Here is a 25,244-nt window from a genome sequence, read left to right as displayed (position 1 = left end):
ACCTCTTGTAAATTATCTACTTCTTTCAGTATACATTTTTTAAATAATCAGGAAGATTAAACCCAATTTGTTCAAGCTAGTTTGGTTTGATATAAAAGAATCAATGTAAAGAATATCAGAGAAGAACATCCTGATCCACAACGTACAATTAAAAGGACGGGTGTAGCGGACAAAATATTCGAAGAATTTGAAACTTGCTATACTTTTTGTGTTCTGTATCAATAAATTCGACGAATAATATCTCTTTTTAAGAAGGTTTACATCGACATATTGAGCAATTGCATTGGCCTATGATATCTTAAATGTGCATGAAGTATTTACCACTTGACATTAAATACCAGCACTTAAGCAATAGGTTTGTGTTTATATTCAGAAATATACGCAGTTGTGCAATTTAAAACAGGAATTGCTTATCTTTCATGAAAACACTAGTTTTAGGTGAGGTTCTTTGTGTCCAAGGATTTTTGTTTGTCTGTCACTGGTCATGTCTTATCCTCTTTGTTTTGGTTTTAGCCTCTATTTAATATCAGCCTAGTCAATACCTCTGCTGTTTCAGTGTTTGTTGGGTTATATTTATTCACATATTGTTGTGAACTGTTCCATTCCAGAGATTGCATAGAAGTAATCGAAATATATTATAACTTATCATGTATAGTGTTTATTACTACAAGCATGAAACAACAGTTTGATTGTAAACCCATGCAGCGTAAATGAATGAATTATCATTCAGTAAACCAATCTTTTATGCATTACATTTGTCACCTTTGAATTCTATATAGATAAATTACATGTAAATAAGGATGAAATTCAGTAAAACAAAATGCACTGATGCTACCTAACGAATTTCAGAGGATCTTTTTCTCTTTCAAAAGTCCCCATTCACCAATCTAGTTGAATAATCCTAAATATATAAAAACGTTTATATATATATATATATATATGCCAATCAAAAAGATATGGGAACTTTTGACCTATTTCACAAAGTACAATATATGATACTTTTCAGGCTTTCGATCATAGAAGTTTTCGTTAGTCCTTGAAACCATGAACCATATAGGATATTCGATCATATTTTGTAAAGTGACAAGCGTGTTTGCAGGTTTTCACTTTTAGGACTACAATTCATCTTTTGCATGTCATTAAATATGATATTACTATGTTGAAACTTTTTAACATTTTTCACCATTTTGTTTTAGGTAGAACATCGACCATGTTTAATTCTCACCGTCAAAGTCGTCAGAGGCAAAAATATAACACATGGATGGTATGATTACGGTAAACATTTATTTTTTTATCCGATTAAAGCAAAGTCAAATACTTGTAATGTCAGCCAAGCAGCTCGATCAACTTTATTAAAATTATAGGCCACACTCTCAGGTAACACTTCCATTATAATTTATTCAAAATACATGAAAATGAGACGATTTATATGATATGTAAAGGTATACATGCATTATAAACGGATTAACACAAGTTTAATATTGCTCTTACAATTTGACTGATGATTGTTTTATTGCTTTCAATTTAATACTTGTACTGTAACCATTCTGATAAGGTTTCTAATTTTAACTATTTGCCCCTAACATCTTCGAATATGAAGGCGAGAATGCAAGAAAAATATCAGTGTTTTCACATTAAACTAAAGTCAACCTGAGATATTTTACCTTCATTACTTTAGCTTTGGTACATGTATTTGTTACTCTTCTACTTGTTTCCTTTTGCATTTGACCTTATCAACTTTTCTTAAGAATAGCGTGTTTGTTGCAGAATTTTAATTGATGTTATTTTTGTAAATACAGTTGATACACCCGACCCTTATATTATACTTAATGTGAAGACCTCACCAGAGGGTCGTCGTCGGACTGAAACAAAGGATAATGAGGTCAATCCGGTATGGAACGAAGAATTCACATTTCTCATTGATGATAGAGAAACTAATAAACTACGTAAGTTTTAAGTCTATAATGATTTTCATCTATAATATGAAATGTTAAATATAACAAATATAGATGCTTATGAAACAAAATATCGTAGCTGTCGATACGGTTCTAAGACAACGGGTGTTTGTTTGACACCAATATCGTAACTGTTACTTTTCCTCTAGATTCGGACATAAGTATTTTTTTCGAGTCTAAATGTTGATAGAGAGCAGAGTCAGAAACTTTTTTTTAAGAAATGGCAGACGTGATTTAGTAGTCAAAAGAGGCAGTGTCGGATCCAGAAATTCTCACAAGTGGGGCCCACTAATTGCCTAAGAGGGGACCAGCTCCGGTCATGCTTCAATGATTCCCTATATAATCACTCCCCCCCCCCCCTAAATCCGCCTCTGAGAGCAGCTGATTATAAACATTTGTTCTGATTTAGTTTTACTTTTTGGTCCTTTTCGATTTTATCAGCTCTTCAATGTTTGTCTTGGGTTTTGAACTTTCATATGTTTCGGCTTCGAGCCTCCCTGATTAGATTATATTATTGTCGAAATGCGTATCTGGTGCGGTAACATTGACATCGCTAATATGGTTTCTATTTTAATTAAATGAAATCTTCATAACAGTATGACACTCGTTTATATAACCTCGTTAATAACAAAAAATACACTCATAGTTTATGTTTTATTGAAATTGAAATCTTCCTTTTTCAGAAATGATATTAATGGAGGCTAATTACGGCAATCTTGACCAAGTGATTGGAGAAGTATACTTTGATCTCAAGGAACTTCCATTAAAAACCAGAGTCAACAAAATATTTTCATTTAATGAGGTAAAAAAATATATATGAATAAATTAAATTCCGTATTCTGTAAAAGTTAATCGTATGATCCGGATACTGTGGATTCATTAATATTCGTTGGATAAAATTTTCGTTGAATTCGTGGGTACAGGTAAACCACGACATTAGATGTTCAACGAATGACAAATTCCCATAGGCTTGTATGCATACGTCATCAAAACCACGAAATTAAATGTCCACAATCATGAAAGTTTTCTTTAATCCACAAAAATGGTACCATCGAAAATAAATGTTGAATCAATTTCATTTTACATGACTGTCTTTAGTGAATTCTTCAATTCCAATTTAAAACGCTGAAAATAACTTCATTGCTTTCCTTTATACATGTAGTATAAATTAACAATAATTTTGAAAATTTCCGGAACTGTAAATCTAGAACAGGGAAGTTATTTCATATGAGATCCACGGATATATGAAAATTGCATATCAGCTGATATTCTTGGACAAGGATGTCTATAGAAAAGGAACTATTTGTTTTTTTCATTTTCTGATATGCAGATAAAAGATAACAATGTACGTGAAGAACCAGATAATACAATACTAATCTAAAGTTTCAAATCAAGGAAATTAACCGAAATCGATAACAGTAACAACATTAAATACCCTCTTTTTTTATTATTTCAGAAATCTGAAGTAGAATTTGAGTTTGAAACACACTTCGAGTAAGTATTTACATATATGCGTATATGTTTTTGCAAGTTGGATGCAAATAACATCGAACTAGATATGCATGAAATATTTTATATGCAGACGTTAAACAAATGTTTAGTATGCAATATAACCAAATGTAAACCATACTAACTCTCCTTGAAAACAAGACAACGCACTTCTACATATCATTGTTATTTCTTGTCGACTTGATCGCATTATAAACGTGTAATCTGCTTAAATTTAATCAATTGTAGTATAAAAGTGGAGTGACCAAGTCAACGAATATATTAACGAACTTTAATGAACCACCCTACCTGCCGGACAAATCATACTGTTATATTTAGAGAAATATTTAAAAATTTAAACTTATAAAAAACAACTTGTATTCAAACATTTTATCCTTGAAAGTACAAATAAGAGGTTTGATCTAAGTTCTGTCTTGAAATAATTCGAAGAAGTTTTAAGGAACTTATACTAAAAGACAACCACAGCAATGAAGTCATTTTTGAAAGGTAGTTTCACCATAAATTGTCCCAGCATTGGTCTCAATATCATAAGCTTCCTCCTGTATCCTGACCACATTCTTCAAACGCAGCAATCTTATTTGATAAATATGACATTTCTTGGATTCTGCCTTGTTTTCAATTTTTCAATTTTTATAAATTATAGTGTGATATCTTCGTACTTTCAAGTACAATGCACAAAATCCATCTGAATTTAGATTTTCAATATTTTTTTCTTATTCAAACTCACGGTGTAGTTGTAATACCAAGTCATAATGAAATGGGGTCAAAAAATGTTTGCTTAATGTTACTGTATACATTCTGCCATCGCCTTTCACATCTTGCTGGCAGGAAGTTCAGAATCATTACCCTCGCCACCTTAAGCTTAAGCGTCAATATATATATCTACAGCAAAAATTATGCAAAAAAGCGAGGAAAGTGTTGTTTAAGATCTGCAAAAAGTATTGAAAATGATGTTGGGTAAGTCCCATTTGATATATCTGAGGATTGCATTTAACTAGGAACTATTGAAGCGGCTGCGTGTAATGTATTGCCTTCATTTAAAGTTAATTTCTTATTTTAAATGGCTACCTGCTTGAACGGCTTCAGATATGGAGATTTAACTACTGAACTCTTTATTTAACCTTCCCTGCCCTTTCTGTTTATGAATATCGATTTAGTTTCCATAATTTTTTAAATATACTGAAGTTTTGCCAAATCATAAGTTGTTTACGACTCGTGGAGTAGGAATCGGGAATGTTTTCCTTTAGAAAATACATTACAAAGACATTTTGTGTACAAGCAAGTCACCATGGATGTAATCAAGCAATTAGAAGCCTTGTCCTAAAACATCCAACTCGTCGTTTAATTATTTTTTTTGGAATGCTTTTAAAGTGAAATAAATTAGCAAGGACTGTGGAAAAAGAACTTCTGAAAACAAAATATTGATTTTAATTTTTAAATCTCGTTTCTGTCCTAAATAAATGTTATGTGAAGTCTTGTTTTGGTCAGTTTTGGTATGATGAAATTTCTGTTGCGTTTGTACGATTTGTGCTTATATGAAATACTAGCAATCCAGCTGAAAGGCGTAGATTGGGTCAGACTAAATATCAGGTTGTGTAAACTCAGCTCAGTTTCAAAAGATTTGTGATAATTATATCTTTATAAAGCAACATCATCAAGCGAACTTTATGGTGGTACATATCTTCTTTTCTTGAATTCACAACATTATAAGGGGTTCCTTTTTGCAGTTGGAGAGGAAAGTATTTTACTTGATTAAATTGAATATATAATCCTTATTCTTTAAACTGAATGAAAACGAATAAGGATCCACAGATGGAAATATAGTTTTACAATACGCACTAAGAATTTTAGCTGATCCTAAAATTACGAATCAAAAGTTTGAGGACTATATTATAGAAACAAAAGTCTTCTATGGTTGCATGACGAATAGGTTTTGGCTTTGCAGAAAAAATATTTCAGCCTGCAGTTATGCGGTCCACTAAAGTCGTAAAATAAGAACTTTTCTTGATTTGTCACTCCACTATTTAAAAGCTTATTTCAACCATGATAGATTCTTGTCCAACAAAAAGCACATTATACTTTCTTAACTGTCGCATTACTGTACTTCAGAAGTTAAAAAAATATGCATGACATTGTCGTTTAAACTGTATCATCACAGAAGAATCCAGAAGGAAAAAAAAACCAAATAGGAAATTCTAAATGAATTGTTGAATGTTTCATCAAAAATGTATCTTTCACTGAATTTGCATCTAATTGATTATGAACAAAACATGGAAATAAAACTCTATAAAAAAAGACAATTGTATTGTAAGAGAAAATTTAAGTAAAAATCTCTTTTATTTGCCGAGAACTAATGTAACAAAGGTACCAAATGTCAAATTATCAAGGAAAATAAGCTTGTAAACATATTATAAGACTGGAGGATAAATAAATATCTGTTTCATCGTACTAACCCGGTACTCTTTAAATTTTTAGTGAGAATCCAACTCTGCGATACAGTTTATGTTTATGTGACGAAGAAAAAGAATTCATAGAACACAGAACCGAGAAAGTAATGAAAACAATGAAGGATTTGCTTGGAGATAAAGCACCAGAAACAAGAGAGGAGGTAATTTGTCTAACATATACTGTTTTCGCCAGTCATTGCGTCTGCTATTATTCAACATCAATTCGCTTAGTTTTTGTTAAAAAAGATATAAATATAAGAAATTTAAAATTTATGAGCTTTAATAATCTCGTATAATTGTTCTTACAGACTCCGAGAATCGCTGTTATTGGTTCAGGTGGTGGTTTTAGGGCTATGGTTGGTATGAGTGGTGTCCTCAAAGCCCTAGCAGATTCTAAAATATTGGACTGTGTTACATTTTTAGGTGGACTGTCAGGTTCTTCTTGGTGAGTTCATAAATATCAAAAACGAAACTACATGTACCTATTATTCTGTTTATCGGTAATTATGACGTCACACAATGTATTGCCTAATACTTTCAGTGATACAGCCAGTACGTTGATACTCGAAAATATTAGGCAGTATAAGATCAAAGGGAAATATACGAATTACCGATAAACTAAAGTAGCTAGAAGAGAAATGTTTACATAGATCATAATTATAGATAAACATAAAGTTATAAAAATGTAGACAGTGTCTATAAATATATTCTACCTACAAATATTAGGCTATTGACCTTAAGGGCAATTCTTTGTGTGTTTACCTGAAATAGGTAAAGTGACCTTTTCTGATGATAAGTCATAAAAAGACATTAAAGAGTTTAGACACAAACAGAAGTATACTGTTACATAAAAGCTTAATTGGTTTGACTGACGTACGTGACAGAAGTACATGTATGGTTTTTTTTCTACGAAGCAGATAATTAATAATATGCTTTTTATTGTTTGAAATTTATTTCCATATACATAACAAAATAAACTGATTGAAATTAGACAATGACAATGTATTTGCATGATTTTTAGGTACATCTCTACCTTATATTCACACCAAGACTGGCCAACAATGAACCCTGGTGCTATGCAAGAAGAACTGAAAAACAATATAGATTCTAGTCTTCTATGGTTACTTACGCCATTGAGTATAAAACGTTACATTGATCGGATACTTGTTAAACGTCAAAATGGGCAACCAGTTAGCTTCACGGATATATTTGGACACTTAGTTGGAGAAACATTGGTAAAAGATGTAAGTGTACAATGTTTAACTTCGTTGCTTAATTTATCCCTTGTCTATTTATAATTTATGTAAAGTCGATAAAAAGAGAAATTAAATAACGCTTTTTGACATAACAAAATCATACATACTTTTATAGATAGATATAAGAAATTAATTGTGGTATAAGTGCCAACGAAACAACCCTTCATCCAATTTGTAAAAGTAAACCATTAAAGGTAAAAGTACGGTTTTAACACGGAGCCTTGGCCGAACAGAAAGCTATAAATGGCCCAAAAATTACTAGTGTAAACCCATTTAAAACGGGAAAACCAACGGTCTAATCTATATAAAAAAACGAAAAACGAGAAACACATATCAACCATATCAACAAATGACAAAGGGTTCAAAAATAAAGGTTACAATGGTATACTGCTGTGAGATATTAAAAAATTTAAAAAAAACAATAACCTTGAATAGATAACATGGTTAACTTGGGTTATTCATCCAGGTGAACGTTGACATCCTAAATACGTATAGGTTTTAAGAAAAATAACTGTTTTAGCATCTTACAAGCAAAATTGTGTCAGTTGTTGAGCAAGTCATTTTTCCTCGGTTAACCATTTATTAAAATGTATATTTTTTGGCACAGACTTCCGTAAATAACTACAATTATTTTTTTTTAAATCTGTTCCTTCTGTTGTAGAGGTTGCATACAAAACTTACAGACTTGCAAGACAAAATAGCAGGCGGAGCAGCACCAATGCCTTTAATGACATGTGTTAATGTAAAAGCAGATAGATCTGCTAGAAGTTTTCACGGTAAGAATTTAAAGCTACTAGTACTTTTAAATCAAGTTTAAATTTTAATTGGATAGCTTGCTCTTCGGATTGAAGTACTACAAGGCTTAAACATTGACAAATTTCATGAGTGTAACCCACGATTTGTGTGCAACACATGATTATCGTCTGTTATAACATAGATTAGGAGACGGTTTTACTTTAAAATAAAAAATCCGTTGTCGTTGAGCTTAATGTTTTTGACGCTGGAATGGAACACCAACAAAAAACAGTCAAATTAGGGGTATTTCAAATCGTAACGCGACCTATTTTGATATCGGATTTTTTTTATTTTTCAACTCATAATCATGAAGTAGTAGGTTCAGTAAGACCCCCCCCCCCTCCCCCCCCCCCTTTTGGCCCCAAAATATAGCAGTTTTACAAAATTGTTAAAATGTATACTTTTAGGTATTTATTGGACAGTAGAATGCTTCTGCTAAATAAATATGGGCTGTGTTTGACAATACAATGCACATATATCGGGTACTAGCATCATTAAGTCATGCTTAATGACATCTTCACAATTTTAGCATTTTAGTTATATTTTAGACGGATTCCGTCTTAAATGAAAGTGGCCGCATTCGTGTTCATTCTTAATATTGAAACGTAAGTTGTCTTTTAAGATAATACATAAGATTTATAAAGGTTGAGGATGAACACGGATGCGGCCACTTTCATTTTTGACAAAAACCATCTGAAAAGTGCAATTTTTGGCATATTTGACAGATTTTTCATATTTAAGCTAGAATCGGGGCGTTTTTAATGAGTAAATCAGTTAAAATCTTTTACATATATTTATTGATTCAACTAAAATAGACACTTAAGTTTTTCAAAAGTGTGTAAAATCTTTCCTCAAATGAACTTGAAATTTGAGGCCAAAATCGGCCCTTACCGGACTTACCCTTTTACGATTTTAAAATTGTTATTAACTGATATCTAGGAAATTGTATTCATTTACAGAGATAAGTCTAGAAAATATGTTGAATTAGACACCACTCTCGACACAAGAAACGTCGACAGATCTTCCATATTTACTGACATTCGACATATAATTTTTTTAATTTTCCTCCTTTATATCTAAACATTTGTAACTTATATAAACTCTTTGTATGTTTGTTCTTATTATCATTTCAGAATGGGTCGAATTTAATCCATTTGAAATTGGAATGCCAAAATATGGCACATTTATGAAAACAGAATTGTTCGGAAGTAAATTTTTCATGGGAAAGTTATGTACTGAATACGAAGAACAACCACTGCATTTTTTACAAGGTATTACATTTTAAATAGATGATGGATTTAGTATGATACACAATATATAACGGATATCAGATATTTATATATAATATGTATGTGATGTTTTGGGATCACAAGACAGGGTTAATAATGCTTCTGTTAATGTTCCATAATTTCTAAATCAAAGTAAGGTAGGGTTATCCTGGTTGAAAAGGAACTTATTGCTTTTTCAACTAGGATTGATAATTTTTATGAAAACATATAGAAACTTTTACTGAAACTTTCAAATGATCGAAAATGGATTTTATAACTCAGAGAATGGTCAGCTCAAGTAAGGCTAGATCAGAAATTAAAGAATCATTTTTATCCAAGTGTGTTTGTGTTGTTACTCTGATAAATGATTTCTATATATATATGATTGTCCTTTCAGGCATTTGGGGCAGTGCCTTCTGCATTTTATTCAAACGTTTATTGGATGACAATAAAAAGCTTGATCCAGTGGAAATGATCAGACAAGAAATGGGTAAGTAATGCTTGCATTATTACTTTAATAAGGTTTTCTTATTATTAAGTACTTTTTATAGTTTGCTATTTCATTTTAAAAAATCTATGAAAAAGGTTAGAAAAGAATAGAATTTTATATTATTCCATGAGGAATGAATGTAAACTATTAGTATCGGCAGTGAAAATAAGAATACGAAAAATTGAAATTGGATGCGGACCCATTTATTCTTCTGAAGCCACAGGAGTCTCCCATTCCCATTTTTAATTGGGTTCGAATTGCACAACTGTTAGCTTTGTGTGATGTGTTTTGTTGACTATTGTTTGTTTTTGTGTTTTCGAAATCTTAACCAATCAAAAGCGGACATAATATATAGAAAAAAAAAACGAAAGTGGTGTCAACAATAACGATCATTCAATATCGTTATGTCTTCTGTTCTTCTTTTCAAATAATTTGATTATCCCATTGGTATCCTTTTTTCTTGTTTGGAAAATGATTCTAATTATAAAATTGTGTATACTAGAAACCAATCATTTGAAAAACATTTAAACCTTTCTCATCTGTTTTTATAGTTAAACAGATCGAGCAAAGCAGGGAGGATGAAAGTAGTGACAGTAGTGATGAAAGCGATGAAACAGAAGTAGAAGAAAAACCACGGAGTTCTCGTCAGTTTACATTTGACGTACCACAAACTAATGGAGCTAAAGAGAATGGCCAAGCACCAAAACGACAAACCACAAAACGAAGAACTAAACAAAAGGGTTATTGGAATAATTTTCTCAGCAATATTTTGGAAAAGTAAGTTTTATAAATGATAAACTTTATTTTAATAGAAAATCCCATTCAGGAAGAAACTGAACGAAGTGTGGGATTTAAAATGCGCAAAGATTAAAAAGATTGTCCAAGTTTTCGAACGAAATAAAATGTTTTCCAGTAACAATTTACAAAACAGATTTTTTTACATGAAAAAATTATTAATACATAACAAGTTTCAAGTAGATATTGATTTAATCCTTTTCCTGTCAATTTATTTTATTTTTCAAGATTTTATCAGTAGAATAATGTTAAAATAACATCTAACAGTGGTGTTGGTACTTGTAGTGACTGAGTGGGATTTTAAATGCGCATATGACCGCTCATTTATTTTATAATTTGAAAATTAATATACCATTGAGTAACCTTGTGTATATTTTTGACTTATTGTTCCTACAAGATTTGTGTCTTACAATTCATATATGCACTTTGGCACATCATTTTATACTTAAACTTTTTTTATTTTCATGGATCTATTTCCTTCCCTGTAAATTCAGAGAAGGTCAATCCTTGTTTTAACGTTATTTGATTAGAAAACATAACAGTTAATCAAAAATAAAGATAGTGGTGCAAAAACCTTCTTTTCAAATGATCTACAAAAATCTATGTTCTATCTCCGAATCGTCACCAGGCATGGTCGCCCTTTCTCGTGATGTCACAATAATTCAAAGGAAAGCAAGAACATTTGATACATAATTTAATTTGACCAATGAAGAATTAAGTCAAAAAAAAACATGTGTTGAATAAGTAAAGATAATCTCTTAAGAAAGGATATAATGTTTAGCACTTCTTTCATCAAATAGGTTATGGTCTAAAATACCATTGATCAATTGTATAGTTCTCATGAGCATAGACAAAACATTTTCAGAAACACATAAAAGTATAATTAGATATAAGAAATCCTACTTCATGCAACGACTGCAAGGTTGATGGAAACTACATGCATTTATTTTACTTATATCTAGTTTGATTTGTTCTTTCTTTGAAATCGGTTCTCATTCAGTAGATTAAACTGTCACGTTTTATTTCAGCAAACGTTTTGAAGTGTTGAACACCAGAGCAGGCCGAGCTGTTGTGTTACATAATTTCATAAAAGTATACTTAAATATGAAAAATCCTACTTCATGCAACGACTGCATGGTTGATTGAAACTACATGCATTTATTTTACTTATATCTAGTTTGATTTGTTCTTTCTTTGAAATCGGTTCTAATTCAGTAGATTAAACTGTCACGTTTTATTTCAGCAAACGTTTTGAAGTGTTGAACACCAGAGCAGGGCGAGCTGGTGTAGTACATAATTTCATGAGAGGATTGTCACTTACCAAAACCTTCCCACTGTCTCCTTTTACTCCAGATACTGCAAACAAAGATACTGGTAATCTTTTAGTTTATTATAACGTTAAATTCATAAAACTAACATCAAAAGTGTTGATACGTTTCGTCCCCGAGGGTATCACCAGCCCAGTAGTCAACACTTCAGTGTTGACATGAATATCAATAATGTGGTCATTTTATAAATTTCCTGTTTACAAACCTTTGAATTTTCGAAAAACTAAGGATTTTCTTATCCCAGACATAGATTACCTTAACCGTATTTGGCACAACTTTTTGGAATTTTGGATCCTCAATGCTCTTCAACTTTGTACTTGTTTGGCTTTATAATTATTTTGATATGAGCGTCACTGATGAGTCTTATGTAGACGAAACGCGCGTCTGGCCTACTAAATTATAATCCTGGTACCATTGATAACTATTGATACTATGAAACAGACAACTATTAATTTTATTATAGCAAAACTTCTTTAATTATTATGTAAATTTAACTGAAATTTTTTTATTTCTTTTCCTTACTTCTTGCTTTCATTTTTAATATTTTAAAAATATGAGGTTATTCTATTTATGACAGAATATCTTAAGCAATTGATTTATTCATTTACGTATTTTATTATCATTACAGATGATTTTGATGGAATCCATGAACTGCATCCAACCAATGTTAAACATTTGTATATGGTTGATGCAGGGTTAACGTTTAACTCACCCTTCCCTCTTGTCCTGAGACCACAGAGAGCTGTAGATATCATTCTATCCTTTGATTTTAGTGCCAGGCCTGGAGATCAGTCACCACCATTTAAGGTACATGTTTGTATATTATTTTTATAATGCAAGGGAGGTTATCTTGAATATAAACGGTTTGTTTTTCAATTACAAGGGCAACATAATAATATTACAAACACATGTGATATGAATATACCCTGAAATGGGGCCTGACAGCCAAAATTTGCACATGCATTCGAAATACAAATATGAAATAAACCGCTGAAACTGGCATATGTTTTTGTTGTTCTTTTATTTATCAGTGAAGATTAAATTATAAAACATAAGATTTATAAAATGAACAGCAAAATAACCTAAAACATTTGTTGTATATTGTCATTCAATAGTATTTTTCTTGAAATACAGAGTCAAATACTAATTGCTTTTATATTATTTAAAGGAAATTCTGCTGGCAGAAAAATGGGCAAGACTTAATAAATTACCTTTCCCGCCAATTGATGTCACCGTGTTTGATAGAGAAGGAATGAAAGAGTTGTACATATTCAAGCATCCAACTGACCCTCATTGTCCAGTAGTATTACATTTTGTCCTGGTGAATATTGACTTCAGAGAATTCACAAAACCTGGTAAGATAACTATTTTTATTCATATTTATTTGTCTTATTCTGATATACTTAATTTTATGCTGTTTAAATGTCGTATTAAAATACATCAAAATAAGAATACAAATTACTATATATCAAAACAAATAAAAGACAAGGAACATTTGAAATAGATAAACATGTGTATTAAAATTAATTGAATAAATAATGTTGTATACTAAATGATATGTATGCTTTTTGTCAGTTGAACGTGCTATAATGACGAAATCTTGATAATTCATTTAATAAGTAAACGAATACTATTCATTAGTTTCTGTAGGATGCTTTTCAAATTTGTAATTTGTATGAAAATATTCGACTAGAGTTAAGGATCACATGAATTGATATTTGAGAGGTTTTGAAATGCAATTGATATTTTTTAGGTGTCCGAAGAACAGCGAAGGAAAAAGAATTTGCCGATTTTGACATTTTTGACGACCCTGCAACACCATATTCAACATTTAATTTCAAATATACACATGATGCTTTTGAAAAATTGTCAAAATTAACTGAATTCAATACATTGTCCAATATTGACGCAATTAAGACAGCAATGCTGAATACAATTGAAAAAAAGAGAACAACTCCCCCAAAGATTCCAATACAACTAAATGAAGTGAGTAGATTGCGACGAGTTAGCAAGAAAAATAAGGCGAAATTGAGTAGGTATTTATCAAGGTTGTCTTCCTGTCGGGACAGTCGAACAAGTGTCACGATTGAAGAAGAGGAAGAAAACGATGAAAATGGACATAGAAAGATATCAAAAACACTCAGTGATGCTCCGATCATTTGCAAGAAGCCTGGTCTTGAAAGAAAAATGGCAGTATCGGAAAGAAAAAGGAGGACAAACAAGAGCATAGGAGGACTTGGTGGTTTATCATCACCAAGAGAAGAGGATGAATCCGACGAGTTAGACTCTAGTAATGCTTCGGTGAAACTTAGAACAATTGGCGGACGAAAACGAAAAGATGGTACGTTTCATGATGCTCATGATCACTGGTCAATGAATAGGTGCAATTCTATTCAATCAGACGAAGAAGATGACCAGTTTTATTCAATGGCAAGTTCGTGATAGTTTGATATAGGGGCGAAAAGTCATTCCAATTGGCTATGTGATTGATCCGGATTTAAGTTCAGTTTGTCACATCCTCAAGAGTTTGCTCACAAGGAGTAATAATCAGTTATTGTCAGTCTACATGAAAAATATATTGTAACATTACTGTGACAAGATATGCAAGAGTTATCCCGCCTTCATCGAACTTTACCATTGATGTCATATTTGTTATCATTTAATTTCTTAACAAATAGGAATTGTCCGAATTGTTGATTATTTGCAATAAATGAAAAATATATATTGTAGTTATTCAATTACATTGCATGTAAAAATAACAATAAAAAAAGAGATCAATATACATTTAATTTCATGGTTTTTTTTTCACAAATATTGTCCATTTTTCAAGTTTGAATTTGTTCATGATTGCCCAGTGTGTGCTGGGAAACAAAACAAAAAAATTATAAAAATACCAAACTCCCAAGGAAAATTCTAATCGGAAAGTTCCTTATTTTATTTTAAAATGACAAAAATTAAAAGCTTTTAAAAACATCAAACAACTAACATGTTCCTGATTGGGTACAGGCATTTCCTTATGTAGAAAATGGCGGAATAAACCAAGCCATTGTAAAAACAAAACAAGAAAGATCAAAAGATAGTACACAGAACAAAACGTATAAAATTAAACTCTTTAAGGTACATGTATGATGTAAATTTGTTGTGCATAAATGTAATCATAACAATTTTGGAAAAAATTCAAGAAGTTACAAATATATTGTAAGAACTGAATAGCCGTTGTGTCTATTTTCAAAATTGTCTATTCAACAGAGACTAGTATGACTTAGTGTGCAAGTGCACTTGACTGCGTAAAGAAGGTGTTGTAGATCATATTCCAACGACTTGCAAGAACTACATGGTGGGACAGTAACTGGGCGGAATCAAAGACATAAGGAGTTTATATATAGTGAAAAAAAACTACACTCGCCGCCTCTATATAATAGATAGTTGTATTACTTGGTGTGATAGGGCACTTGACATCGTATTGGTAGGTGTCGTGGTTTATATCTCAACACTGACTTGCATGTTGCTGATGTCCCAACCTCATGGCGAAAAAGTTACTGGGAAGAATCAAAGACATAAGAAAAAGAGCCTATATTGCCACCGCCTCTTTCATTCTGTCTTTTTTTTAAACTTTAAGCTGGATATCATAACAAAACTTTTGCGGGACTATGGAACTGGTAAAACGTACTTTTTTTTTATAGAAAAAAAACAAACTGGTGAATTGGTATTCCAAAGCTTGTGTTGTCTGTTATGATTTTATTGTTTGAGTAAGTTTGCTTACATGGAAGCCAGTGCACCAAGGGATCATGCGGGTAGAGTTCAAGTCATTCTTTATTCAGATTCACGATAATCATCATGATTTGGTTATCTAAAAAATCTGCGTCACAGATGACCACGTATATGTTATACTTGTCGAAGCCACTATCGTACTTATTTCCTTGTAATTGACATCATCGAAAGTTATTTATCCGATTTTTAGTTGTCTAGAGGTTGCCAATAGTGAAGTATGAACTGTTTACTTACCCTTCCACAACACATGAGCTTTCCACTAGTTCCTTAATAATTCGTGTTGCCTTTTCTTTTCTTTCTTTTTTTCTGAAATTTGTACTAATTTGTTTTTTTCTATATATTTTATTTTTCAATGGCTGTGTTGTTCAATCGATATTAGTCTTGTCTATATGTCGTCCAGGAAACGGTCTTTTCATGCCTAACTGTCACACTCCGTAATACATCTTGGTTTGGTCATTTTCAGGTACCAATTGTTTAAAATTTGGTAATGTCTTCAATTATACAAATGGCAGCTTGCTACTTAGGGTTGTCAATAATCCGTGTATATCTTTCATCAACATATGTTAAACGGGGTGAAATGATCTTATGAGTTAACTCGCTATAGATTCACGGATTACGATTTGCTTACGCCAGACGCTAGTTTCGTATTTAAAGACTCGTCAGGGTCTCAATGCCTTAGCGAAAAACGAAAAATGATAAAAGGTATACTTCAATACACAGAACATAACATATCATATTAGAGTATTGAGGGTATGATATAAATTTGCTGTCCAAATATGCAATAATAACTATTTTGGAATGAATGCAAGAAGTTTTAAATACATCTTGGCGGAACAGTTTTTACATTATTAGACTGAATCAAAGACATATGAAGTTTAACTTTAGTGAAAGCCTGAGTCATCAGCCGCCTCGTTTATTCTGTCATTTTTAAATACCTTAAGCCGGAGATAATTGCTCAACTTAAGCAGAACCACAGTACTGGTTATAAATTATTGTAATTAAAAACGCAAATAGGCAATTTTGTATTCCAGGGCTTGCGTTGTCTGGCATGATTTCATTGATGGAGAATGTTTGCTTATATGAAAGCCATAAAACCAAGGATTCCTTCAGGAAGAGATGAAATTATCCATTTTTAAGAATTCGGACGCCATCATGGTTTGGCTCAACAAAAGGTTTTCGTCACTGATGACCACGGATGTTTTACTTGTCGTAGCAACTATCCATTCCTCATTTCCTCCTTTGTTACATCATCATAGGTGATTCTATCTGATCTTTACTTGAGGATGCAAATAGAGGGTCATTAAACGCGTACCTTTCCAAAGCACATAAACTTACCATTAGTTTTTATAAGGATTCAAGTTGCTTTTTCTTTATTCATGCTTCTTTTCTGTCTTGCATTTGTGCTTTTTGATTGGTTTGTATTCAACGACCTCGTTGTTCTTTCGATGATAGTCTTTTCCTTCGTTGTCCATATAATATGGTTTTTAATGTTGTGTTTCTGTTGTGTCGGAACTCTCCTCTGATATTTGGTGCGTTTTCCTCATTAATAGTTTGTAGCCCGGATTTGTTGTTTTTTTCAATCGATTTATGAATTTCGAACAGCGATATACTACTGTTGCCTTTATTCATGTGTTCAAATTCGGTGCTATATCAGGATTCAATAATTTTCAGGTACCAATGGTATATCAATTTGTAAAAGAGGGACGAAAGATACCAGAGGGACAGTCAAACCCATAGATTGAAATAAACTGACACCGCCATGGCTAAAAATAAAAAGACAAACAGACAAATAATAGTACAGAAGACAAAACATAAAAAACTAAAGACTCAGCAACACGAACCCCATCAAAAACTTGGGGTGCTCTCAGGTGCTCCGCAAAGGTAAGCAGATCCTGCTCCACATGTGGCACCAGTCGTGTTGATTATGGTATTACAAATCAAGTAAAGAGTCTAATTCGGTAGGTCACAATCGTGAAAAGGGAAGAGTATTGTAGTTACGACATAAGGAATATATCCGATATCATCTGTGAAACGGATATTCCATAACGGTCAACAAACTCGTGATGGCGTCCGTAAAATTTACAAAGGGGTGATTTCAAGTTCACCATTTTGGAACTCTTTGTTTGAAAGCTTCCTCATTAGAAGCAATCCTCTATTAGGAAAATATAAGCCCGGGAATATCGTATCAATTGGGAGATATATATTCCGTATGCAGGGGCTGCTGAAATGTTGCTTCATAGAAATGGAAAGTTCACTATTGGGAAGCTAAAAAGTCTATCTTACTTTGGGGAATTTTTTTTAGAAATTCAAATGTGACGTCACTTTGTGCGTTAATGGCTTTGGCTAACTCGGCTGTGAATATTTCATGTGCTGGCTTAGGTTGTTTTGTGTAATGGATCCGTTTTTATTCCGAAGTTATTCACCACTTCGGTTTTATCATGTATATCTATTATATAGTAATTTTATAAAAAAAAATACTGTTTGCAAAAGTATGAATTATTCTAAATAATAAGGATGTTCTTATCCGAGGCAGAAAACTCTAGCCGTATTAAACACAACTTTTTGGAACTGTTGGTCCTCAACGCTCTTTAACTTTGTACTTGTTGGCTTTCGAACTTTTTTCGTCTAAGCGTCACTGGTTAGTCTTGTGTGGACGAAATGGGCGTCTGGCGTATTAAATTTTAAACCTGGTACCTTTTGATAGCTATTATTCGTGTGTTTCTCTGTCCTATATGTTCTCCCATTTATTTGTATTGTAGTCCTGTCATGTAATGTTGTCATTTTAATGTTAAATTTAACATTGCCATAAAAACTGGAGGTTTTGCATGCCACAAAACCAGGTTCAACTCACCATTTTGTCCTAAAATGTCCTGTACCAAGTAAGGAAAATAGCCATTGTTATATCATAGTTCGTTTCTGTGTGTGTTACATTTTAATGTTGTGTTTATGTCGTGTTGTAGTTCTCCTCTTATATTTGATGTGTGTCCCTTAGTTTTTAGTTGTAACCCGGATTTGTTTTTTTCTCAATCGATTTATGAATTTCGAACAGCGGTATACTACTGTTACTTTTATTTGTTTTGTACATTGTTACCCATAGTTATGGTAGAGTTCATATCGGTTCATCCTTGGTTTTCTGAGTTGCATTTCGTGGATCTTTTGCGATTGTTCGTCTGTTTAGAGGGTTATGTTACGAAGAGGATCACGGTGTGGTCTATCTAGTATTATGATTTTGTATGCTCCTTAAAATCTATTCCCCTTTTCTGTAATTATTTGAGTCATGAAATACAAATTACAAAATGCATTGAAATAAAGTAGAGGACAACTTCTGATTAGGTTTTTTGGCAATGCTAAAGAGAACTTCTAATTCAGGCCCGGTCCGAAAGAACATGCATATATTAGTTAACATATATAAAACAAAATAGTTCCTATGCATACAGCTGAAACTTTGTCAATAAGTCAAATATTTAGATACGTTTGATATGAACTGAAAGCTTATGGACTTAAACCTTTGTTTACAGTTTCTCATGAATAATAAAAAAAGGTATGAAAATAAAATAGGAGGGCATATTTTTTTCTGTTCCTCTAATCAGAAGTGTTAGTACTTTTTTTGTATAAAAACTTCTGGGAATCAGTGTGCTCTAGTATACAATTAACGGTATGCTGATTTTCTAGCACAAGTCAGGATAAATTATAATAGTTTTAATATGAAACGACTCTCACTTTATTTGAAGTCATTTTAAAAGACGAAATAGCTATAATGGCTTGAAATTGTTTAATTTATTATAGAGATCAATGAGCCTTTTTTTAATCATAACCCTCCCCTTTCAAACTTGACAAACAAAAAGAAATCATTGTGTTGTCTTTTTATTTATTTACATTTGTTAGCTATAGTCAAATGAGTTTACGAAGATATTCACCGTCTACCCTTGACCAGTGACTGTCTAATACGACAATTACACTCCGTCTTTTGATGTATGGAAAAAGGAAATATTTAAATGATCCCTGCTGTATCACACGAAAATTAAATGAAAAGTCTTATGTTTGATACAAAAAGATAGCTATTGATTTTTCTATATTCTAAAAGTCTGTCTCAATTAGAGACGCAACTCCATCATACTGTACTAAAAACCATCAAATTACACGTAAAATTACAAGGAACAAAGCATAAATATTGTAATTATTTCATCCATATATCGATTAATTTCTTCCTTCTTTCCGGTAGTTGTCTAATGTTGTACTTAATGAGGCTTATTGAAAAATAAGAAATCTTGCGACAGATCGCATTCTGTCTTTGATTAGGAAATATGGCAGTATCGCAATGTCTTAGCGATATCTATGTTCAAAGCTGGTTATAATTTGGAAATTCTTAATGGTAAACTATAAAGAATGTTTCTTTTGCATATCAATTTTGTAAAAGGTCATATATATCTATGTATATTAATGGAGGAAACAATCTTTAGCTAAAACGTTCAAATCAAATTAAAAGCACAAGTTATTTTTTCTCGAGTTTTGTAACAAAATGCCATTATGGCCCTTCATTAAATTCAATTTAGGTATTACGATTTACAAATAATTATACCAAAACAAATAAGTTAGGAAAAAAATACAAGAGCAGCTGTTAGATATTGCCACACCATTGGCAGTTCAAATTTGCAAATACTTTCGCATGTAATGATAATCATTAATTTGAACCTTGCTACATTTTTAACACAATTAGAAAACGTGCCTGTGTTCTAATTAAAGAACATGGAGGGATTAAAAGATAGCTTTATTTTTTTCCCTTTTCTCTGTTATTTATGGTGTCAATTCCATTACCAGTTATCCGTTATACATCTTAACAATGATGTTCCACGTAACCACTGTGATCATTAAAAGTCCTAGGAAGTAAAATAAGTGTTCTCTATTGATTTTTATATTAATTTGGTGTCCTGCTTCCATTTTCAAGGATTTATTTTATTGTTTACAGTTATAAATGTTATGACTTCTAAAATTTCCCAATGTCAAAAGAAAGTTTTAGGGTCCCATGGTAGTTTCCTAGTTGAGAAAAGAATTAATGGGACTGAGTGATTGGTATAAAGATTGCGTGCAGACAAGCGGTTAACTGCAGTTCAGTTGTTTTTTTTTCGATAAAAAAATATGTTAATGGTCATCAATTTGTAGATACATAATAATATTACATTCCTTAAACCTTTAAAATGGTCTTGTGCATTTTTTGCAACCTTGATGTTTAATTCTAACGACTTGCTACATTTTTGAAGATGACTGAATGAAATTCCCTTAAAGTGGATAATTTACTTTGAGTTTGACACATTATTTTCTTCCAGAGTCCTTGCAATTTACACTTATATTGCGGTATAGATACAATATTTCAACTTCTTGAACATTTGTTATCCAACTAGAAATAATTCAGAACAAAGATTATTAACTATCCAACCCGTTTGCTCTGCACTGCAACAAAATCACAAAAATCCTTCAGTGCAAGTAAGAACATTTTTTTTATTTCTAAACATGTTTGTACTATAAAAGTTTACGCTTCAACTACTTACCGATGAAAGTTAAACTAGTTATTAAACTTTACTATTCCTTTTCGTATTAAGTATCTTTAAAAGTATAATGACCAGGAAGGCATAATTTTGCCATTAAAATTGCACTTTGTCCTTTTCAATGCATAAATCAATATGTTTTACACTCTGCAAAGATTTTTTTATAATTTATTTTTTTCTTCATGAATTTACAAGTATCAACATATCTTGCAAAGATAAATACAAAAATAAGAAATAAAAAATAATGGTAACATGATGCATATTTTTTCGGTTTTGGTCACGCAATTCCATCCTAATGTACCTGAAAGGGGGATATGCAATCAAAAAACAATAATATGTGTGGCCATTATTGTTGTATAGGAAAATGACAGTTGTTTCAATTCATTTGAATTTTTGATTTTGCCATTTCATAATGGACTTTCCGTTTTTAATTTTCTTTGGAGTTCGGTATATTTTTTTATTATACTTTTAAGATAGCGTCAAAGCTACAAAAATATAACTGTTAGTTGTAACAGTATTCGGTTTTTAGAAAGATTTGTTGTTTTAATTTATTACCTTCCTCCCTCCCCTTTCCAGTTTTGGTCCCGCACTTTCATCGAAATTTTCCAGAAAGGTGGATTTTGATGTGATGCACACTCCAACAAAGCAGTATGGAAGTCCATTTATGTGGCCAATTTTGTCATGAGCAAACATCGTTAAAACGCATGCCCAAAAAGTCACAACTGATTTCCCGTCATCAATGGTCATGACTGTATGGTATATACAAATGTATAATAATTTTCAAAATAACTATTTTTGAATTAAATTGTTGATAAATCGCCACTTACTTGAGAAATGTTCTAGAGCAATAATCAATTTCTTTTCATGACCCGCTATTTTCTTTTTCTAGATTGAGAGTCACTGATGTTTTTCCTGTCATACCTGTAATATTTTTATCATGGTTTGCATTATCAAAAGTTTTTGGGTTTTTTTTGGAACAATATTTTAACATTTACCTTAGTCATATAAGGATACATTTATGATAATGTGCGGTATATATTTAATTCGCATTAAATTTTAGACATACAAATGTATTATTGAAAGTATTGCACATGTATAATCTCTTTCTTCATTCAGATGAACATCATAATTGTTTTTTCCTTCCGATGTTAAGTGACATTTCATTAAAATTTATGTTTGAACATTAGAAATCTCATTTGACGATAAATTATTGAAAATTGAAAAGTTTCAGGAACATATCACCTTTCCTTTAGAAACGGCACCCGTGAGAAATATAACTCAGCTAATGTGAGAAAATCCTCGTGACACCTCATGAAATAATACTGGTTTATAATCCAATAGTGAAACCCTATAGACCAGACCCGCTGAAAAGTTTAACACTGCAACACTATAATCTTAATCTTTGCATAAATCTCTTGGTTTTTTAATAATGGCCTTTGTGTATTCTAAAAGGCAAAATCCTTGTTTTATTGTTACCCTCAAGTTTTAATCCTACACAGAACTGCCATAAATGTAAGAATAAATATGACCTTTCGAAATAAAAATAAAGGTATCACGGAATTAACAAGTTTATAGGTCGTCATATTGCACGGAAGAATATATTTGTTTTTATAAAACTGTTTTTAAATTGGTGGTTTTGCCTTGTAAAAGATAAGTTTGGACGTTTGAGGTACAATAAAAGTGTAAATTTATACGCACCAAATTAATCGGAATATTTATGCAAATATACTCCAAATCAAAATTTATTTCTCGAAAACCTTTTAAAATTATATGTTATATTAACAAAAACTTCTTTTATATTGCAACAAAAACAAACAAAAAAATGGTAGAGACAACGACTTTCTTTTTGTTGTCATTTAAGGGTGTAGTTCTGCCATTTGACGTCTATCTACTTTTGGCATTATTCACTCTTCATAAATGAGCAACGTCCATACCGTTATCATTTTGCAAATGTGAAAAGAATCAAACGTCAGATTTTGTACGATCCCCTGTCATATGAATATAAACTTTTGATTTTGCCACTTCATTATGGATTTTCCTTTTAAAATTATCTTTGAATTTTGGTATATTTTTATCATACTTTTAAGACAGCGTCACCAAAGTCGAAATCGGAATTATAGTCGAAAAATAGCTCATAGACTTTATCATCACCCCCAGTTTTTGGTGGGGTTCGTGTTGCATAGTTTTCTATTTTGTGCATTGTGTTCTAATATTTGTCTGTTTGTCTTTTTCTTTTTTAGCCATAACGTTGTCAGTCCATTTTCGATCTATGAGTTTGACTGTTCCTCTGGTATCTTTTGCCCCTCTTCTTTGACGACTGTCAGTTGACCTCAAGATTGTTTGGCTCTCATTGTCGTATACCCTACGTCTTCTTACATTCATGTTCACGAATAAGTGATGACATTTCATGTTTACTAAAACTTATTAGGGGACACATTAAATGTGTGGAAAACATATCAACACAAGCGTACCATTTTTAAGTACATAGTATTTGTATGGGATATTGTTTGTAGAAATGATTATTCGTAGTGAAATAATTGCATTTTAGGCGGTATTTACATGTGTTCCTTTTCTTTGTAACCCTCTATCATTTATTTTGATTTACCTCAGGGGAAAGGATTTTCAAGGATAAAGGCGTAGATACGGCTGGTGTAAGTGTTTCAATAGAATTGTAAGTTTATAACTTGTACATAATGTCTTTGTCTTTAAATGATTTTTTTTTTAAAGTTTTAAAAGTTTCTGATTTTTGTTGTATTGTGAAATATATTTTGGTAAAAAATATAAGAAATCGAAATAATAGTCGAAAAAAAGCTCATATTCTTTATCCATGTAGTTAAAATGAAGGAGTAAAGTAAAATTTGAAAGATGAACATTCATACAAATAAGAATAAGCTCATAACATTATCAGTTTCAGTTTCTCGGTATTTATAAGCCTCTGAAATCCTTGACATCTTAATGTTGTTTCAGGTGTATACGGTGCTTATGTATGGCATTATCTGCTATTTATGCTTTTATCAAATAAAATCATCAAACATGTAAAAAAAAATACAAATAATTTAAATACTCATGCGTTGCTGGGATTGTAGATCGAAATATTGAATTGCCTATCTTTATTTCATTTGTTCCTATTTGAATGATCAATAACATTTAGAACACTCAATTGTTCAATACGAAAAATAAACAAAAAGACTATGCGCAGACTTTCAACGCAGCATTTTTACACATTTAGCAATGTATTTACGATATATTTACAGTTGTATTATAATTTCACTCACCATGCAGAAACAGAAAATAGTTTTTGTATGCAAGGAGCATGTGAAGAATCTCGAACTCATTTAAAGTATTTTTCTAACTAACTGATTGGTACTCCCAACAGAATTAGATAAAATTACACAGATACAGTGACTTGTCAATAAACCCGTGATTCTGTAATTTCAAGCATCCGCTTTTGTATCATTTGATTTACTAACAATCACTAAAATTAAAGTTAAGGAAAAAATTGTATTCACAATTTTTAAAATATCAGAATAAAAAATTAATTTTCTGTTACACATTACATATTCTTGAAAGAGCATTTATTCCATCACCTTCTCTCTTTCCAAATAAAAAAAGCTGTAGGCGACATGAATTTCTCATTCTTTTAAAGAAAAAAGAGACAATAAACCAATAAAACAGTATTGATAGACAGGGGGAAATTGCAAAACCTATTTCACTTATGTAAAGCGTACGTTTCAAACGCATTTAGTATACATGCGTAAGAATTTATAAAACGTTTTAAACAACAGACTTTAAATTTGCATTTGGGTGTAAAGGTTTGTGATATACATATACAGAATGTATGTTTTTGTGATAAAATTTCGTCCGTAAAACATCCGTTCAAATTTACATGCGGATAAACGTGAAATAATACAGGTCTATTCCGTAAAAAGTACCCTGTACTTTTTTATCGTGTGCATCACAAGTATTTACATCACAAACAGTTAAAAGACACTAATACTCTCGTATTTTCATCAAAATTAACTAGAACACTGTTCATATATTGAAAGTTATTGCCATGAAATTGTGTTACCTAAAACAAAATATAAGG

At 31.6% G+C, this 25,244-nt stretch overlaps 1 protein-coding gene across 8 annotated transcripts in view; it reads left to right on the top strand.

Annotated features, from left to right (window-relative positions):
• LOC139516857 (cytosolic phospholipase A2-like) overlaps positions 1-14,565 on the top strand; it is a 39,304-nt gene extending 24,739 nt beyond the window's left edge. For all 8 annotated transcript variants that reach the window (XM_071307210.1, XM_071307212.1, XM_071307209.1 and 5 more), the window contains 15 exons: positions 1,197-1,275; positions 1,800-1,946; positions 2,639-2,757; positions 3,412-3,449; positions 5,940-6,072; positions 6,220-6,356; positions 6,933-7,155; positions 7,829-7,943; positions 9,096-9,233; positions 9,628-9,720; positions 10,272-10,497; positions 11,759-11,889; positions 12,472-12,650; positions 13,012-13,198; positions 13,597-14,565. In XM_071307210.1, the coding sequence (XP_071163311.1) occupies positions 1,197-1,275; positions 1,800-1,946; positions 2,639-2,757; positions 3,412-3,449; positions 5,940-6,072; positions 6,220-6,356; positions 6,933-7,155; positions 7,829-7,943; positions 9,096-9,233; positions 9,628-9,720; positions 10,272-10,497; positions 11,759-11,889; positions 12,472-12,650; positions 13,012-13,198; positions 13,597-14,285 (2,634 nt within the window). In that variant the 3' untranslated portion in view covers positions 14,286-14,565. The remainder of the gene's footprint in view (positions 1-1,196; positions 1,276-1,799; positions 1,947-2,638; positions 2,758-3,411; positions 3,450-5,939; positions 6,073-6,219; positions 6,357-6,932; positions 7,156-7,828; positions 7,944-9,095; positions 9,234-9,627; positions 9,721-10,271; positions 10,498-11,758; positions 11,890-12,471; positions 12,651-13,011; positions 13,199-13,596) is intronic.
• The last annotated feature ends 10,679 nt before the right edge of the window (positions 14,566-25,244 follow it).

Source organism: Mytilus edulis, chromosome 3 (assembly GCF_963676685.1).
Source record: "Mytilus edulis chromosome 3, xbMytEdul2.2, whole genome shotgun sequence".
Taxonomy (NCBI): Eukaryota; Metazoa; Mollusca; class Bivalvia; order Mytilida; family Mytilidae; genus Mytilus; species Mytilus edulis.
Note: the sequence above shows the minus strand (reverse complement) of the source record. Positions and strands in the feature narration are given on the sequence as shown.